Source organism: Pseudopodoces humilis, chromosome 11 (genome assembly GCF_049639895.1).
Source record: "Pseudopodoces humilis isolate 2021_Gansu_Grassland_sample_001 chromosome 11, ASM4963989v1, whole genome shotgun sequence".
NCBI lineage: Eukaryota > Metazoa > Chordata > Aves > Passeriformes > Paridae > Pseudopodoces > Pseudopodoces humilis.
Window position 1 is genome coordinate 23769547 of NC_142210.1, and position 19302 is coordinate 23788848.

General features: G+C 46.5%; 1 protein-coding gene across 4 annotated transcripts; it reads right to left on the reverse strand.

Annotated features, from left to right (window-relative positions):
• Nucleotides 1-559: 559 nt before the first annotated feature.
• On the reverse strand, nt 560-13061 carry MLF1 (myeloid leukemia factor 1). Of its 4 annotated transcripts, none has more exons than XM_014254477.2 (8): nt 12929-13061; nt 8307-8496; nt 5913-5957; nt 5002-5088; nt 4566-4694; nt 2925-3084; nt 2530-2662; nt 560-2380 (listed from the first exon to the last, which is right to left on the reverse strand). In XM_014254477.2, exons 1-8 carry the CDS (start codon nt 12973-12975, stop codon nt 2278-2280), a joined length of 894 nt encoding a protein of 297 aa, XP_014109952.2. In that variant the 5' UTR covers nt 12976-13061; the 3' UTR covers nt 560-2277. The 4 variants fall into 4 exon arrangements, with proteins under 4 accessions (XP_014109952.2, XP_005525186.2, XP_014109953.2 ...); XM_005525129.3 differs by having other exon boundaries at nt 5002-5091; XM_014254478.2 differs by lacking the exon at nt 5913-5957.
• Between the last annotated feature and the right edge of the window lie 6241 nt (nt 13062-19302).

Sequence of the window (19302 nt, forward strand, 5' to 3'; positions counted from 1 at the left end):
TTCCCGGTGTGCACCCTCGGAATTCTCCGAGTGCGGCCTGAAAGGGGCGGATTTCAGCCAAAGCATGGAGCGGGACGGAGCCCGGGATGGGCGGCGGGGCCACATCCGCAGGAGTTTGGGACTGTGAGGAATTGGAAACAACTGGAAAGCGGCGCTCCCTGGCCCAGGGGGTGCTCAGGTGCAGGGAAAGGGGAAAGGCTGGGATGGGTAGCGCACACGGACCCGGTTTGGAACACGCTGTTAAGTGCTGAAATATATTCTTGATATAAAATTATTCCCCGGGAACTGCCTTTCGTGCGTGCAAAGGCTCCACAAGCGGGTCTGAAACAAAGAGACCTTTTCCATACTCTGTTTGGTTCAATCAAACTTTATTTTTTGTGGAAAAAGTATGCTCCCCTCTGGAAATGGAGGGATTTCCAGAGAATCCCAAAGTGTTTCTACTAAATCTCATCCCATTCCACCCCTTCGTGGGCAGGGACACTTCCCAAAACCCAGCTTTCCTTCACTGAATAATGCATAAGTCCGTGTAGTGCAGTGTAGAATAAACCAACAAACCCCATAAATAATAAATAACTTTATTAAAGAATTGCAGTTTCAGATGCTTTTACAGAGCACAACTTGTGCTTTACATTGGAGAACAGTCTTGGTGTAGCAAAGGGATCTGGAGGGAATATTCACCTCTTCTCACTGTCATTTCAAAATCCAGAGTGTGCCTGTTTTATTTCACACAAAAATTTGAGTTTTCAGGTGAATTTTCCATTGAACAGCAGCAGCTCTCCGAGATTGCTGCTCAAACCCTAACACAGAAAACATTGCTGCTGTAAATTACTGAGAAGATTGTCTAAGAAATTAATTGCAGAATCCATGTTGTCTGCAGTGGATGCAAAATGAGCTCTGACTTTAAGGGGTGTCCAACCCCCCCGACCCCCACTGCTCATTAAATGGTTCAATTATTGCCATTAATATTGATCACATCAACTTATTGCCACTGATACTTCTCTAATTCAGGAAGAGACCACAAGCAAATAATTGTCCTTCCCTTTTCAGAGCTCAGCAGAAGTGCTGCTGATTGAGTTTGCACATTAATAAACATTAATTAAATTTAAAATTAAAATTAAATAATCTAGGGAAACTGCAAGATTAAATATGATTTAGAGGCTTTTTGGCCAAACAAATATTACTCTTAAACTAAACCCTATTTTATCATACAAACAGTACTTTTAAAGGCTACATTATAATGCAGCCTTGAATTTATGTAAGGCTTTAATGTTATTAATTTATATTATTTAATTTACAGAAATTCTGCTACACCACAGGGATAATTCTGTGTGGTAGAACAGTACAGGGACTGGATACCTGGAATCCCAGGATTTCCCTGCTCTCAGACACTGCTGGCTCTTCTAAACTCCTATCAAATGTAGATTTAGGGTAATTCTGCCCTCAGTAAAACACAAAGAACACAGAAAGGAGAGGGGTTCCTATATCCAGGGCTCTTTAAAACACAAGAAATGGTGAAATCATTCCAGTTAAACTCATTTCTCCCACATATTTTTCCCATGAATAACTCCTGGTTGCAGCTGATCTCAGGACACCATTACTACTACAGGATAATTAAAGTCATTCAATACTACGGACAATCCTCAAAATGAAAAATGATGTGCCAAGTCCACAAAAAACAAACAAAGGATCAGGAATACAAAGCTGACAGTTCAGGCATGGGAAATGATGTGCAAGCACAGCTTATTAACATAAAACCTCTGATAAATTTAAAATATTGTCATTTTTCAGTATTTTCTCTTACCTTACGTTACACCAAGGTGAGTGTGGGGGTTCTGTAACCATTTATGACAGGATTTTAAAGGTATAGATAATAGTGCTTTATAGTGTATTCAAGTTCTGTTAACCTAGAAAATCAGTAATCATTTCAGCAACCCAAAATAAAGGAAATTTACTTTCTGTGCAACTTAAGAGTGGGAAGGAGGAGCTGCAGTACCAGGTTTAGTAAAACCTGAGATTGGTGCAGCTGGAGCAGAACAACTGCAAATCCAAGCTGGTTTTACCAGGATTAGAGAAGTTCCATAAAGTGCTTTTAGGCAGAAAGTTGCTGGGTTTGAATTCACTGAGGAGCTGAGGTTTGAAGGACATTCAGAAGCAGGAGGAGCAAAGGCACAACACAGAACAGAGATTGGTCACAAATCCAGGTGTATTTTTATGGACAGGAGCACTGAGCACCATCATCTGCTGCAGGGAATCTCCATCCCAAGGGAATGGGGACAGTTATTTCCTGGAGCCCTTCAGGGGGACTTGAGTTCCTTTCACATTGAGAGCCTCCAAGGAATCCCTGGGCATTCTGGATCCTGGAGCTCCAAGTAGCTTCTCTCTGGAAAAAGAACAACAACGATCTCAATCTCTATGAAAAAAAGGAGGAATAAAACCTGCAGTGTCCCTTGGAACATTGCTCCAGAACTGGATTTCCCTTTTGCTGCTGGAATTTCCTTATCCTGCAGGATAACAGGGAACTATTTTTACCTTCTTGATCCACCTTGTCTGGGACTGTAATGGCCATTTCTGCATCTCGGAGCTTCCACAGCTCCTCTGCTTCTGCAAGGTCTGAACTTCATGATCTCGTTCTGCCACTCCTCATCAAAGGTGTCAGCCTCAGCTGAAAAATAGATACATTTATTTGAAATGTTCATAAAGAGAGGAAAAAACCATTTAATGAATATTAGGGGGTTTGGGTAGTCATTTTAAACTTTGGAGTCCACAATTCTCCACATGGCCTACAAATGTTTTTGGGGATCTGTAAAAGAGAATTCAGATTTGGAGACTTTCAGTTGAAAAATGCCTTTTAAGATAGCTCAAGCTGGAACTTCCAAATCAGAGTGTGAAACAGTGTAAAGCATGAACTGCCTAAAAAGACCTACATTCATCCAGGTTGATGAATTCTTGGTTCATCTCCTCATCCCCAGTCTTGGAGTTCTTGGATTTTTTGATGACATGAGCCCGATCGTGAATGTGGTGACCAATGGCTATTTTCTCCAGGCCAGTTTCAGAATCCTTCATTGCTTTTCTTGTCTCTTTAACCTGTTAAAAAAAAAGTGAACTGAGCATCCTTCCAACTAAAAATGAGGTAGAAGAGTTCACAGAATCCCAGGATGGTTTGGGTTGGAAGGACTTAAAGCCCACCCAGTGTCCCCCTGCCATGGCAGGGACACCTCCCACTGTCCCAGGCTGCTCCCAGCCCTGTCCAACCTGGCCTTGGGCACTGCCAGGAGCAGCCACAGCTGCTCTGGGAAGAATTTCCTTCCAATATCCCATCAACCCTGCCCTCTGCAGTGGGAAGCCATTCCCCCCTGTCCTGGCACTCCAGGCCCACACAAATGGTTATTTCCTCTCCCAATAGTTTTATATCTTTCCTTTCAAAAAGTCAGGTTTTCCAGGCTTTTCCAATTCTCTCATTTCCTGTGTTGGCTGCAAACACACCAACGACACACAAATCAAGCCTATTTTCTTTTAGCCACCAGAGAGGGAAATGAAACACCACCTGAACTTTTTGAACTGGCTATGAATTATTGGGGAAAACCCCCTCAGTTTCAAAATGCTACAGAGACAAGTTTCCAACAGAAGGAGCAACACCCGATGCCAAAATTCCCAGAGTGAGGAACAGCCAATTCCTGGGCTGTGGTGTTGACTGGCTTGGAAGCCAGGCTGCCCCTTATCAGTGTCCTGGGCTATTATTAGAAGCCTTGTGATAACAGGGTGTGCTGGAGCTGGGACACATTCCCAGCCAATCCTGCCCACAGCCTTTAGGGATCCTGTCTAGGCTTTCATGGCCCGTGCCAGGTTCACATTCCCAGTTCCCGGCAGGATTAGACACAACAGCTGCAAGGGAGCTCCAGCTCAGGGTTATGTAAGTGCCTGGGCAAAGGGGTGATTTGAAGGCAGGGGTTGCATAAATCAATGCCTCTCCTGGAGTTTAAGTGGACAGGAAAAGGATTCATTACAGCAAAGAGAAGGGCATTGGAAAATTGCTGCTCTGTGCCCTGTTCTCCCAGCCTTGGATGGGTCTGTAATTTATTTTGGGGTGTGCTTAAAGCATAAAATTACAGGGAGGAAATCAGACCTTTAATACAGAGCAGGGTTTGAGAGCCCTGTGTTTCCCTTGATTCCCAACTCCTCTTTGTGCAGTCAGGGGGTATTGGGCTCTGCTCCCAGGGAACAGGGACAGCAGGAGAGGGAACGACCTCAGGCTGGGCCAGGGGAGGCTCAGGGTGCAATCAGCAGGAATTTCCCCATGGAAAGGGTGAATAAACATTGGAAGGGGCTGGCAGGGAGGTCTGGAGTGCCCATCCCTGGAGGTGTCCATGGAATGCCTGGATGTGGCACTCAGTGACAAGGTGGGCATCGAGCGCAGACTGGACTCGATCCAACCTCAGTGATCCCAGGATTCTGTAAATTCCAGGAGTAACTGCAGTAAAATCAGCTGCAGACAGTGGCTTGGTGCAGCTGCACCCAAACCCAGGGCAGTGCCCAGCTCCTGTGTGCTGGATCCCAGCACCACTCACCCCTCCCGGAGCCGTGCGGGTCTGGGCCGAGGCTTGGAAAACTTTGGGAGGTCCATCCCCCACTTTGGAATATGTCATCATGGAGGAGGAGCTGAAACTGTGTCCGTTGGGTTGGATGGACAGGTCATCCTACAAAGCAAGGCAGGCTCATTAATGGAAGTTAAAACTTGTGGGTAAAGAGTTATTCCTTATTGTTTTATTATGAAAAATATCCCTTCACAAAATTAACCCTCCTGGAACCACATAAAACTTCAGTTTTATCTTCAAAGAAAAAAGAAAAATTATAAACACAATATAATCTGGGAAAAACAATTAAATTCCTAGTACCTTCTTGAGATTAGTCCCTTTTTTCTTGGCATTATTTCCTGAGGAATCTTTGAAATAACTGGCACTCTCCAGTACAATAAATTTGAGAATGATTTTAAAAAGAACTCACAAATTGCCTGTGCATTTCCAACATGTTGTTCCTCATGTTTGACATCATCCTGTCCATTGCAGAAAATGGATCCCCAAAATCTGCATCCTGCTAACAAAAAGGGGAAAAAAAACCCTACAGTTAAAACAGTCTCAACTCTCCTAGTACTGGTTTTCACATGCATTTTTAACTCAAAAAGCTTTTCAGACTGCACTTCACACACAGACAAGCCAAAATGCATCTTTTCAAAAGGAAATTGAGGAGCTGGATTAAGACAGAGATACTGGGAAGATGAAAGTGGAAGATTTGTCACTCAGACATCAAACTGGCCACAAAATGAGTTTAACAAAAATGTTCACTGGATATTCAAATACCCAATTATTTCACAAATACGTTCATAAATCTTCTGACCTCACCAGCTTCTGCTCTCAAAGTCCTGCATGATCCTTCAGGGTTTACATTTAAATCAATTCATTTCCAGAGTTGGGTATTTCAGCATTGCCAACTTATAGCTGCATGTAAGCCCCAAATGAAGTAAAATTAAAGGTCAGAAAATCTTCAACTTATTTTTTTGAGTACAAGGAATTGGAATCCTCTGGGCAAGATGATGGATATTTTACAGGATATTCCAAACCACAGCTGGAAACCACTCACAGCCCATCTCCAGGGGCTGCTCTGCCTTACTGGGAGCAGTGGTTTTGTGTCACCCCCACAAAAACATTCTCCAGCAGCACCCAAAGTCTGCAGTTTCCCCAGGGGTTATCCCATCTATACCCAGAGGTTAATGCCCCTTAAAGGAAGGGTTTTTTTCCTGGATTTTCTTATTCCCAAACCACAAACAGCACCAAAAGCACGATGCGAGCACAGAGCTCAGCCTCTGCCATGCTTTGGTTACACACAGCTTACACAGGAGCTACTACAGGGATACTAACCCCTCTTCCAAAACCTACAAAGGGCATGAGGGAGAAGCTGGTGGCCTGGAAAAAAAGGAGCAAATCTGCAATTATTATCAGGAACAGCAGAAATTACTTTTATATGCAGCAGATTACACAAAACATTTCCCATCGAATCAGAATCACTCAGGAGGGCCATGGTAATTATTTAATTAATCCCTGGGTATGTGGAAATAATATCTTTATATTGCTGATATTAGAAAGTGCTAATAAACATTGATAACTGTGTGTGAAAAGCATTCAGAACTTGGCAAACATTTGAGCCTCACAAGAACCTTTGTGCTGATTTCACACTTCAGGCCCCACCCTGCAATGCTCCACTGCTGAAAGCTGATTAAAATCAACAAATCAGCAAATGATGCCAGGGATATTGAGCACTCCTGCATGGCAGGGCACTGAGATCCTGGGAAACACAGGGGTGTTTCCAGGAAAGCCAGACTGGAGAGTCAGATAAGGCCTGCAGACACACAGGGAGGCAGAAGGACCAAACCCTTTGCAGGAACTTTAATGGAAAGAGAAGGAATTCTCCAATTCTGGAATAGCTTTAGGAATTCCTCAGGTTTCTGTCAGGACAGATTAGGCAGAGCTGTAAATAGTAATATATTTTTTTTTTTCTCAAGTCCTCACCAGTAAGAGTTATTAGGCATCCAAAACTTATAAACTCTGCTTTATAACACTAAAAAGCCACTAAAAGCTGTTAAACATTTGCCTGATATACAGGATAATCAGATATCCCAAAACCCCCAATTAACAGTATCTCTTAATATGTTTTAGCAAATTCCTCCTTCCCTAAAAACTGAACTGGAGAAAGGAAAAGCAGTTTTAAGTCTACAGTGGCACACACTGAGTTGTCCCAATGAATTTGGTTTCTTTTAAAGCACTTTTAGGCCTGCTGCAATTTAATTAAACACACAATTACAACACTACTAATCAGGGGAAGTTCTTTGAATGAAGTATATTTAACATGGCAGCAAAATTCCGCTTTTTCCTGCACAAAAATGTAATTTTAAGGGTTTAAATTCTTGATGGAGCAGCAGTTTGAGATGACAAGGCAAAGCAATCAGTGCTGAGTCTGGTGTGACATTTGACAGCCCTTCAGTGGAACAGGAGGAACATCAAAAGATTCAGGGAAGGGTTTAGCAGCCGTGGAATTCTTTTGTGCTTGTCAGGCTAACACAGAGCACTCGTACATTTAACTTCTGCTGCAGCCACAGATAAAGGGTTTGGGCCTCACATTTGTCCCTCATTGCAGGAACAGGGACACAACCCCTGAGCTTTAAAGCTGAGCTTTGCCAGGTTCTTTTTCTACAGGAAAAAACTCTGATCTGGCTTTAGGCACCACTGATCCAAGGCCTAAGGATCAGCAGAGGGAAGCTCATGCCCTAATTAGATGCAGTTTCTATATTTGCCAGGAACTGGATGAGCAGGGGAAGGAATGTGCCAGTTCCCCTCTGGAGCTGCAGGTGACAGGCTCTGTTCCAGCCCTGGCCTGGCCACCAGCCCCTGTCACCAGCCCCTGTCACCAGCCCCTGTCACCTGCCTTTTCTTCCAACGGTCTTTGAAAATCCCATGGGATTCACTAAAGCTACAGGGAGGCAGCTGCTGAGTATCTGGAGGAAAAGGAACCAGCTCCCAACGTTTATCCTCTATAAATACAGCTCTAGATAAGGGTTAGATATGATTGTCCTGCACGCCCAGAGCTGAAAAAACACTTTCATTAAACGCAGATCATCAGTTTCACTGGTAACACACAGGAAAACTGAATTTCACACCGATTTCCCTGAGCTTTAATTCTTACAGGTTTGTATCTAAGGGAATATTAACAATCAGCCCAAATTTAGAGCATGAAGTGTTTATTCCTGGCTGAAACAGGGTTAAAAATCCATGGATGATATTCCTGAGGTGGTGAAAGGCAGGCTTGTGGAAATCAAACTGAAATAGCTGCACACAAGGGACTAAAGTGCACAGGGAAGGCACAAATACATTGTGGAATTTTGGAATGGGTTGGGTTGGAAGGGACCTGGAAAGAACCTGGCCTTGAACCCTTCCAGGGATAGGGCAGCCACATCCAGGCACCTTTTAAAGTTAAAAAGGAAACAGATGTGCAGAGAACATGGGACATTTTTAGTGCCTCTCCTGAACAGAAACATTTCATGTGTTACATTTATGAAAGCCAGCGCTGGATAAACGATCAGATGTTGATTAATGGCTGTTCAGTGATCAGTAAAACCCAGACTCTGATCAGCCCTGAAGGAACCAACAGTGGAGTCATTTCCGATTCCCTGAGTGATGAAACAGCTGGAAGGAGCTTCCAAGAGTGGATCCAGGCCTGTTTCCCAGGAAATGCAGCCCCTGGAGCTCAGGAACACTTACCCTGTGAGTGCCCCTGACGGCCACCTGGGAATCCTGCTGGGCTCTGCGCTCCGCTCTCCTCTGCTCCGCTCTCCTCTCTGCTGGTCTCTTCTCTCCATCCGGGAGGCTCAGGAATGGATCCCGCCCAAACGGCTCCGAGAAGCTCCTCATCATCTGCCTCATGTGCTCATGGTGGGCAGCAAAGGGATCCCTGCATTCCAGAGAGCCACTGGGTTATTCCAGCTCCGGGGTATTTCAAATTCCGGTGTTTAATATTCCATAGGGTTCTTTATCCGGAATTATTACTTTAATAGGATCCAACTGGGCTATCTCCCGTTCCCCATAAACTCTGATTTTCTGTTCCCTTCCCACCTCTCTCAGGTTGAGTGTTTGAGATCTATTTTGTCTCAGCTTCCCTCACTGCTCTGCTGGGTGTCCCTATTCCTCTTCCTCATCTTCTCCAGAAATATCCATCCTTGGCTGCCCCTTTCACTCCAGCCTGTGTTCAATACCTGCCAGAACCATGAACTGTCCCATATTTTATTTATCACTATTTCAACCTCCAACACCTGGCATTAAAATAATTTCTTTTTAATTTTCCCCCTTCATCTCCCAAAGCTCAGCACGGTCCTATTCACTGAATTCGTGTCCCACTGGATCCCCCCTCAGCCCTCAAATTTATTCTGTTGGCAGTTCCCATCCTACTTTTCCTTCTCCCCGTCCCACATCTTAAAAATACCCATTATCCAAAATTCAGGCCAGTTCCATCTCCTGTAGTCACCCACTGCTCCACCTTTGCCTTCCCTCTCCACAAATCCTGTTCCCAAATCCCTTTCTTGTGCTTAGGAAGGAGATTCTCACTGGCTTTTTGTTTTCCTTTCATTTTCCCCCCCTTCTCTCCTCTGCCAAAAACCCACAGATCTCCACTGGTATTCTCAAAGCTTGGCTTGCAAGGAAAACATTGCTCAACTGCCCTAACTCTCTAAGCTGGACAAGACCTGAAATTCCTAATTAAGGCTAAAAGAGGGGCAAAGCAGGAATTTTTCCCAAGTACAGGGTATGAGCAGTGCTGCTGCCTGAAGGCCAGGCTGCAGATGAACACTTCCCATACAAATTACCCTGGCTCATTTCCTCCTTCCATCTCATTTTCCTCTTTGCCATCCCACTGAAAAACACTTTATTACTGTGAACACTCACTTCCCAGCTATGTTTATTTAGGTTTAATACACTTTATTGTCCTTCTTCTCAATTCCTGGCATTCCCCACACGTTCCAGGACACCAGAGCCTTTCCCAGGACATCTCAGGAGGAGAAGATTCAGGTTGTTCCTGCCTTTTCCCTGCCCAGTTATCTCCTGCCCAGCTTTTCTGCTCCCCACCCCCTATCTCCAGCCCACAAAAAGCACTTCCCACATCACGTGGCTGCTTTGATCTCATGCCAAATCACACTTAACGTTTATTTTTTTTTTCCCTTCCAAGTGAAAAAAGACAAACACGAGGTTGGATTAATTTTGGAATAACTTTTTTTTTTAACACAAAAATATCCTTCTAAGCTATGCCCAGACTTAAACTCAGCCCGAAAGAGATTTTTGAAGTATTTTAGTGATGCCATGGAGCAGCCCCTGCCCTGCTCCCAGCTTTGGCTCCAGCCCTGGGGTCTGGATCCTCACTGCAGGATGAGGAACAGGTGGAAAAAGTCCTGGCATGAGCCAAGGACAGGGAATCACACCGGCACCACCTCGGGATGTTCACAATTCCAGCAGATCCCAAACCCCAGAGAGGTTTGGTTACCAGACACAAAAAGCTCCTTAGTACCAGGGACAGGGAAATCAGATACACATTGGGGAATGACAGCCTCAGGAATAGAAAGAAAGGTTCCAAATTCCCGATTTTAGGGAGTAATTAATAAAAAGAATGAATGCTGCCAAGTGTCAATAGAAACATCCCAATATTGGTATGATCTGGGGTAAGGTAAAAACCAATGGAAAGGGAACAGAAAATCCATTTGGAAAACAAAGTTTCCATGGAATTAAACCTTGATGGTTCCAGAAACTCAAACCACAATTCAAGAGGAGCTCACCCTGACAAACAGAGCTGTAGTGAACAAGGCAAAGCCTCTGCAGGGGACCTGTGGGGTTTTAAGATCCTTGCTCCAAGCACAGATTATATGGGATGGCAGCAGGTGTAGGACACTCTAATTTAACAATTATTGACTTAAAATAGGACCTTTTATTTTTTTTAAGGGGGATAGATACTTTTGATGAGAAGGACATGATTTCTGTTATAGCATAAAAGTGATGAAGAGAAAGTGACTGGTTCATAGGGTTTTGCACACCAAATCTGTGCCCTTCCCATGTTAAATACTAAATTATTTTTTAAATTAAATTCTGCATGGAAACAAACAATTTATACATTTATTGTTCCAGCACTCTGCAGTAACATAATTTTGTCAGATATCTATTAACCTGACCCTCACCTGACATTAAACATGCAAGTGTAACTTTACTGCTTTCTTCAGGGCATGAAAAATCAGTCCTAGAACAATAAGTTCCACTTACTACTTTTGTAAACTGTACTTTGTCTTAAGATGTGTTTCTTTTCTATTAGATATTAGGTGGAAATATCAGATTTATTTTTTTCCCCACTCAGGAAGTTATGTAAGGCTGCAGATTCCCTCTGGAGAGAACACCTGGCACAATAAACTGAAGAGAATTAAATCCAGAGTGTGCAGTTGGCAGGGAAAACAACTCCTGCACCTGGGCAGGGTTTCAGGGATGGATCCCAGCACCTTTGGGTGACTGACTGCTGCTTCCCTGGGACAGCTGCTCACACAGGGGCTCCAACCCAGGCACTATTTCCAGTTCAGCATCAAACTCTCTCCTTATGAGGCAGCTGGAGCCGATTATGACACTATTTTGGAAGCTAATCTTATCTGAGGTAATCAGCTCATTTCCTTCGCTAGATGCAAAACAGACTGATGAGGACAGTGCTGAGAAAATGAGTCTCAATTTCCAGCTCATCTTTCACTCACACTCCCTGCCTCTACCTCCTACAATCCTTTTTTCCCTACACCAGTGGCTACAACAAGAAGGAATAAATTAATAAATAAGCAATTTTTATTTCAAACAAGGCCTAAATTCTATTATTACTTTAATTTCATGCAGAGGATCTGCATAGGCAAGTTTCCTGCATAGAACTCACAAGTTGTTATAACAGCAGGAATATTCCTAGAGACCAAGAGTGCTAATCTGTGTGGCACAGCTTTGGGAATTCTCCTGGAATGTGCTGTAGCTCAGCAGGAGATTCTCCTTTAAGCAGCCCCAGCCAGAGCTCCCGGTAACCAGGAGATGCAGACAACAAACCACATCACAGGGCCTGCTGCTCCCTTCCTCACCCATCCCTTATCTAATTAAATTCCTGAGAGTTTTTTCAAAGATTTAAAATGATTATTGAGGCTCCTCAGAGTGCTCTGATCCCATTTTCATCCACTACAAATTACAGTTTCTGACCAAAGACATGGAATGGGGCCAGACCAGGTAATTCAGCAGTTCTGGCTGAGGGGAGAAGCATTTACATCACTCACTACTTACACTGAGATTCCAGTGGCAAAAGAACATTCCCACAGGGAATAAACTGGGCTCAGACTTGAATATACAGACAAGAGGCACCACTGTGCCCACGGTATGGAAAAGGAATCACAGAATGGTTTGGGTTGGAAAGGACTTTAAAGATGATCCTGTTCCACCCCTTGCCATGGGCAGGGACAGCTTCCACCAGCCCGGGCTGCTCCAAGCCCCATCCAACCCTGAACAATTCCAGGGATGTGGCAGCCACAGCTTCTCCGGATAACCTGGATAACCTAATTCCTCACACGGAATAAGAACAAAACCCAATCTGCTGAGGTAAAGCACCGGCGTGCTCTGGGGAAACGAGCACAGTTTGCCATGGGTGCTCTGACACACGCGTCGGCAAAGTTTGAATTAAAGAACAGCCGCTGTTCAAAGTAGTGCCGGCATCGAGAAGAGTTCAGAGCCAGCCTGTGGCTAAGTGATTAATTAAACACGCACACGGATCCGGATGAGCTGCACTGCTCAGAACCTGTCTTTAGGAAACTGAAGAGCAAACAAACTCTCGAATCTCCAGGCAGGGAGCTGAAGATCTCTGTTTGAAACGTGGGTTAAACCCTTCCCTGCTGAGAGGGGAGGCACACTCAAGTCTCGCTATTGAACCTCTCTGAGGACGTTTAAGCCCTGCTTAAAGCCCGGCTTTAGGGGGGCTCGGGCGGTGCCGAGTGCGGACACACGGGCGGTTAAACGGCGCCGACAGCGGCACCGACCCCGCTCCTACCTCCAGCCCCTTAACCCGCCCCGACCACCGCTCCTTCCTCCTGCACTGACTCCTTCAGCCCGCCCCGCTCCCGGTCCCGACCCCTTTAATCCGCCCTGGTCCCTTTAACCAGCACCGACCCCGTGTTCTTCCACCCGCTCCGATCCCCGGAGCCACCTCAGCCAACGGCCGGTCCCACACGCCCGCCCGCCCGCTTACAGCCCCGGAGCGGCCCATCGGAGCCCACCGCCGCCTCAGCCCCCTCTCAGCCGATCCCCCTCCGCCTGACCGCCGTGCCCCGCAGCCGCCCGCCGCTCACCTGAAGAAAGGATCGTCCTCGAAGCACCTCCTGAGCCCCCCGAACATGGCGGCGGCCGCTGCGCTCTGCGCGACCCCCGCCCCGCGCGACCCCTCCACACCGCGCCTCGCCCCGCCCCTCCTGCGCACGTGACGTACCACGGCCGCTCCCATTGGCCGGAGCGCCGTGAGGGGCGGAGTCTCCCTCGAGGGGCGGGGCTTCACGTGAGGGGCGGGGCTTCCTCGGAGGGGCGGGACTCCGCGCGCCGCCGTTACCGCGGTGACCGCGGGGCCGCCGCTCCAGAGGGTTCCCGGGATCGGGAATTGGGAAAATTCCCGGGAATCGGGAAAATTCTCGGAAATCGGATAAATTCCCGGAAATTCGGGAAAGGCGGAAAATGCGAGAATTGCGGGAATCGCGGCCTCGCTCTGCCACGGGGTGCGCCCCGCTCCTGGGGAGTGTGAGGCGGGGACAGGCCCGGCTCCGGCGATTTTAGAAATAATTCTGATTTTTCCAGTAGATGGCAGTAAAATAAAGCTGCGGCCTCTTCCCGGCGCCTGGAAACCGGCGGGACGGAAAGCATCAGGAGGCTGGAGCGAGGTATCCATGAGCTTTTCCAGGGAAACAGCCGTGAGGAGGATGGATGCCGTGAGGGATGGAGCGAGGCCAGGGATGCTCCAGGATCAGCGTTCCAGGGCACATCCCCTTCCCAAGGCTCTGGGACTGTTCATTATCGCTTCCCTGCCCTGCTCGGAAACTTGTAACTTCCCAGCTGAACGGGGAAAAAGTTTCAGCAGGAAGAAGCAAATAAAGGGAAAACCCCCTAGCAGACCTCTGGAATAGTCACAGGGAGGTTTAAGTAAAAAAATGGATTTGGGAGATCTTTCCCAGCCTTAAACGTAGAAGATTTTGAGATGAAGTTCCAGCCTTAAATATAGATTTTAAGATGAAGCTCCAGGAGCAGGAGAATTTGCAGAATTTTGTGTTTGATACAGGAATTATCTTAAAGAAAATCCACCTGGCTGGTTTGTGACAAGTGAGCATTCCAGCCTGGAACGGCCCTAAAACCAACCAGAGCATCTCTCTTAATCAGAATATTGACAAGTAATTAATAAATGGCCACTGTAAATGATTTAATGACTATGCTAAAGACGCTGCTTGTGCCGTTTTTAGTGTGAATAAACTTTACCTTCAGAGCAGTTTTAAATAGTTCTAAAATCTTGGAATAACTGCGGCACAGAGGTTGAGATTATAAAATATTTTTAATATTCTGTGTGTGGCTTGAAACAAAGCTGAATTCTGTGTGTGAGCAATAAACCCCATCCCAACTGGCCTGAGATTTGGCTGTGAAAAGCCCAGAAGAGGCAGAGCTGCTGTTTTATTTGCTGCTCTCTCATCCCCAGAGGTGACCTGGGCAGTCCTGGGGTCACCCTTTCCCTGGCAGCATTCCCTGCCCACCATCACTCCCCAGAAACATTCCAGCCTGGAGTGAATCCCAAAGCCCTGGCTGGGATCTGGGGGAATTCCAGCAGCTGGCAGCAGGATCAGTGCTCGCCTGGTACTGAGATGTGCAGAGATGTTGTCATTCCTCTTGGATGTCTCCTCTCCGCTTTGGACCAGATCCCTGGGGCGTGATGGATCCTGATGGAACAAGGATCTCCTCTCATGGAAACACTCCAGGCTTTTCTAATCCCACCTGGTTATCCCAGGCATGTTTTCCATGGGGAATGTAAGGAGGGACAGGACACAGGGGATGAAATCCCACTGCCAGAGGGCAGGGCTGGATGGAATATTGGGAAGGAATTGTTCCCTGGGAGGGGCTGGGATGGAATTCCCAGAGAAGCTGTGGATCCCTGGATCCCTGGCAGTGCCCAAGGCCAGGCTGGAATGGGGCTTGGAGCAGCCTGGGACAGTGGGAGGTGTCCCTGCCCATCCAGGTGGATCTTTAAGGTCTCTCCCAACCCAAACCATTCCATGATTCCCTGAACTCAGCCCTGTAAAAAGAAATTATTTCTGACCCTGGGCAGGGGATGTGGAACTTTCCCACAGCTGTTCCCAGCACTAATCACCCACACTTCCCTGGTCCCAGGGATGAAACTCCTCTCCAGCCAGAGCAGCTCCAGCTCTGGATCCTGTGCAGGATCCCAGGGATCAGGGCTGCAGTGGGTGTTCCTGTCCCCTTTTCCTGGATCCTGTGCAGGATCCCAGGGATCAGGGCTGCAGTGGGTGTTCCTTTCCCACTTTCCTGGATCCTGTGCAGGATCCCAGGGATCAGGGCTGCAGTGGGTGTTCCTGTCCCCTTTTCCTGGATCCTGTGCAGGATCCCAGGGATCAGGGCTGCAGTGGGTGTTCCATTCCCACTTTCCTGGATCCTGTGCAGGATCCCAGGGATCAGGGCTGCAGTGGGTGTTCCTTTCCCACTTTCCTGGATCCTGTGCAGGATCCCAGGGATCAGGGCTGCAGTGGGTGTTCCTTTTGCAGCTGTTGGAAAGAGCTCATTATGGGATGCTCGGTGCCAGGGATGCAGGGATGTGTTTGCACAGGGATCTCTTTAATTGCTCAGCCCTTCTCCAGGTCTGGGGCTGCTGCAGCTCCAGCTCCTTTGTGCAGATTAAAAGAGTTCTGTAAGGAACCTCTCGTGCTGCAGCTCTGTCAGCCTGGAGGGCACCTCCAATGAGATTAATGATGTCTGCCTTAATAGAAGAAAACTTTGCATAAATGAGATTATGGTTTCTGCTGAAACCTGCCAACTCTTATTCATTTGCAGTAAATATTATCTTTAATTAAAAGTTTTAAGGTAGCTTGTTCCTGAGCTAATGAGATCTACAGTGATTTCCCTTAGGAATTAATTTACCTTCTTAATTCTCATTCATTTTGGTGATAGGACTATTTAAATCTGCTCCAGACTCCAGAGCTTTGTTGAGCACATTCAGCCAGAACAAAAGGTCATTTTGCCATATTGATGTTTTGTTGGTATTTGTAATTCCCTTGTTCTCTCTCCATTCCAAAGATCCCTGTTTAGGTGCCTGCCCCAAACATTTCCTTCCAACCCTTGAGTTCCTCTTAACACTGAGAGGTTTTTTTTTTTCCACAGCCATTTCCCTTTGGATTTGTGTTTTCTGTTCCCTCCAGAGTAAAACTCGATTCTGATTGTGATCAACCTTTTCTATAAAATACACTCAAATCTGTGGGAAACACTTGGTGCAGCTGCTGACCAACACAGGAATATTTCTGCTTTTCTGGGAAATCATCCTCTCTGATTCCTCTCCAAGGATTATTCAGAAGCAGCAGGGATGCTTTAACACTTGGAGGTGAAAATTGAATTCCTGCACATGTGTTTGAGTGGGAGAAGTGCCAAACTGGAGACCTGGAGCCAGAGCCCTTCCTGAGGCTGGGCACAATGCTGCTGCCCAGGCTGAAATCAATTATCCAGCAGAAATAAATGACAAGGTTCCCTTCTTTGAAACAGAAATACAGATGGAAATGAAACAGCAAATTTCAAAATACCTGGTTTGTACACACATAGAAGAAGCCAAGAGGAAAGAAAGAATGAATGTTCCTTTGCTCAGCAGCAGCAGATTTTTCTGTTGCAATCCAGTCAGAATCCCCTGAGTCTCCTCTGAAGATGCTGGGTCTGACAAAGTTTAAAAGTTGGGTAATTAATTACCCTAATGAGGGAAATGGGGAAATCAGAACAAGTGTTGACCAGAGGTGGTTTTATTCTGATGAAATATAAAATACCTGTTCAGGACTAAGCTGTCAGCCTTACCTGGATAAGTTGAATCCTCTTTTATACAAGATGCAAACCAGGGAAAGACAATTCCTCTCTGTAGGAAAAAATTCAATTTCTTTTACTGTTATTCTGATTTTTTTCCATTTCCCACCCAACAACTTGTGACAGAAAACCTCCCCCTGTCCTCTCTTTGTGTGTAATTAGGAAATATCCCTAAAAACAGCTCTTGTGTGTCTGCAGCTGATAAAAGGAGTCACTTAGAGGCTGCAGGAGGAACTCCTGACTGCAGCAACTCCTAACCCTGAACTTGCAGCACCAAAAAAGGGGAAGAAACACATTTTGGGGCCTGGGCTGGGCTATAAATAGAGCTGTCACCAACTCGTGCAGGCTGCTGATGACCTTCCTTTTATAGCTCACTGCAGCCCAGCTTCCTCCAGCCCTCACAAATCAGAGATTATTAATTAAGGATGAGCTAATAAATAACGCTGTCAGGGCAGCAAATGTCCTGTGAGAGCAGGAGGGATGCTCGGGTGTGTCAGGGGTGTTCTGGCACTTCTGTGTCCACAACATCTCAGCAAAGTGGGAAAATTGGATTTTTTTGTGTCTGTTCCTTTGAAGAAGCTGAAAATTGGTGCCAAACAGCAATGTAAAGCACCAATGTGAGCACAAAATCCCAGGAACTGTGGGGATTGCCAGGCCGGATTAGCTGGGATGTGTCCTTGGTGTTTTCTGTAGGATTTAGCCAGGCTGGTGTTTGGTGAGGAAATGCCAGATGTGACACAGCCAGCCCAGGGCCTGGGCACCACTGGCATCCCAACTCATTCCCAAAACAGCCAGGATAAGCTTTTGGGCTTTTAAAAAAGTCCTGGGATGTTGCTTTTCAAATCATCTCTACAGCAATGATCCATTGGAGAATTCCTGAGGTTTGGGCTTTAATTTAATTTGCCATCATGTGAGCCCTGATTTTTGTGACCTTTATCTTCTCCCCTTGGTTTTGTTCAGCAGAGTAAAACCTGAGGCACAAAAAGATTCTATCAAAACACCATGACCAAGAGCTGGCTCCAGTGGGAGCTCCAGCACTGATTCCAGGATTTGATCCAAACTAAAATTTGTTTAAATGGGCTCTGCTGCCATCGTGGGCAGCAGCTGGAAAAGCTTTGGAAGCACAGGGAGCACAGGGAATTCTGATCCAGAGCTGCAGCTCTCTCTGTTTGCCATTCCCAAGACACCAAAAAATACCTGTTGAAGGTGCTTGAACATCTTCTGTGGGATGACAGAGTTAGCCCTTAAATCCTGGCAACTTCTCTGTGGTGCTGGAAGGGAGGGAAAAAATTCCTGCTCCGGCTCCAGCAGTGGGTGAGGAGAGGGAAAACTTGGATTTTGGTGCTTTTTCAGCAGCACATCCCAGCAACACGTGTGGGAAGTCACTGATTCCTCTGCAAAGCTGGAGAGACACCAGGAGCAGAAATCCTGGGATTTTGGGTGGCATTTTGGAGGTTTTCCCAGGGAAAATCGGTCTCAGGTTAATGGTGAAGGTCATCCAAACTGAGCCCAGCCTTGGCCACAGCCTCAAGCTGGAAAATCAGACAAAAATACAGAATAGATAAAAAATCCAACCTGGGCAGCAGGAGCTGCTTGATTTATTTAGGGCTTCCAGGAGCCCTTTTCCATAGGGATCCAAATCCAAGTTTTCCTGTGACTGGCACCAGGTGAAGGCACTTCCAGTCCCTGTTTAGAACCCATGCCCAGCTCAGGCCACGCTGGGTTTGTTCCAAAGGCTCTCCTGCCTCAGGCAGCTAAAAATGCCTCCTGCTACTCCAGCAGATCTCATTAATTCCATGTTCCAATTAGTCCTGGACAAACTGAGTGTACTCAGTGCACAAGTTATCACAACATCGAGTTACCAGCTCAGGTTCTGGCTGATTTCACAGAGAGGATGAGGATTAATTGTCAGTTCTCATCAGCCAGGAGAGGTTTCACTGCTCACTTGAGAAAAAACCCAGCTTTTATTACACAATTACTTCTTAATTACAGTTCTTGCAGCCTCAAACTTCCAAACATTTAGTTCTGCTTACCCAGCTAGTGAGAAACAGCAGACTTAGTAAAAATAGGAGTTTTCCAACTATTTTGGGAAAAATGGGAGCACCTGGGGACCCTGCTCCATTCTCTGCCCAGCAATGTCAGGAGCAAGGTTGAAGGAAACCTGAGAGGGCTCAATCAGGGCTCCATCCCCAGCAGCTCTGGAGGGATCAGCAGTTCCTATTTCCATTTCCCATGGATTGGCAGAAATGAGGCATCCTCCCTCCTTCCAGGTGGGCTCAGAGCTGCTCTGCAATTCCCAGAGGTTTAGGTGTATTTTAGGTGTATTTTCAGTGGGAGAGGCCTTTGTCTTGTGCAGTTCCAGAGCTGATTTCAGCTGAGGAGTCTCCCCAGCCCCCTCCAGCCCTGGGTTCAGTCCCAGGCTCCAGCTGATCCCTCCTCACCAAGGTTTCTGGAGTTCAAGGATCCCCACTAAAAATAACTCCCTCCTTGTAACCTGACAAATGGAAAAGTGTCATCATCCAGAGGGCTGGGTTTGGGTTACTGCTGGAGAGAGGCCTTGGGATCAGTCAGTGCTGCTCTCCTGGAGTGACTGCAGCAGCAGGAGCAACACTGGATCTGC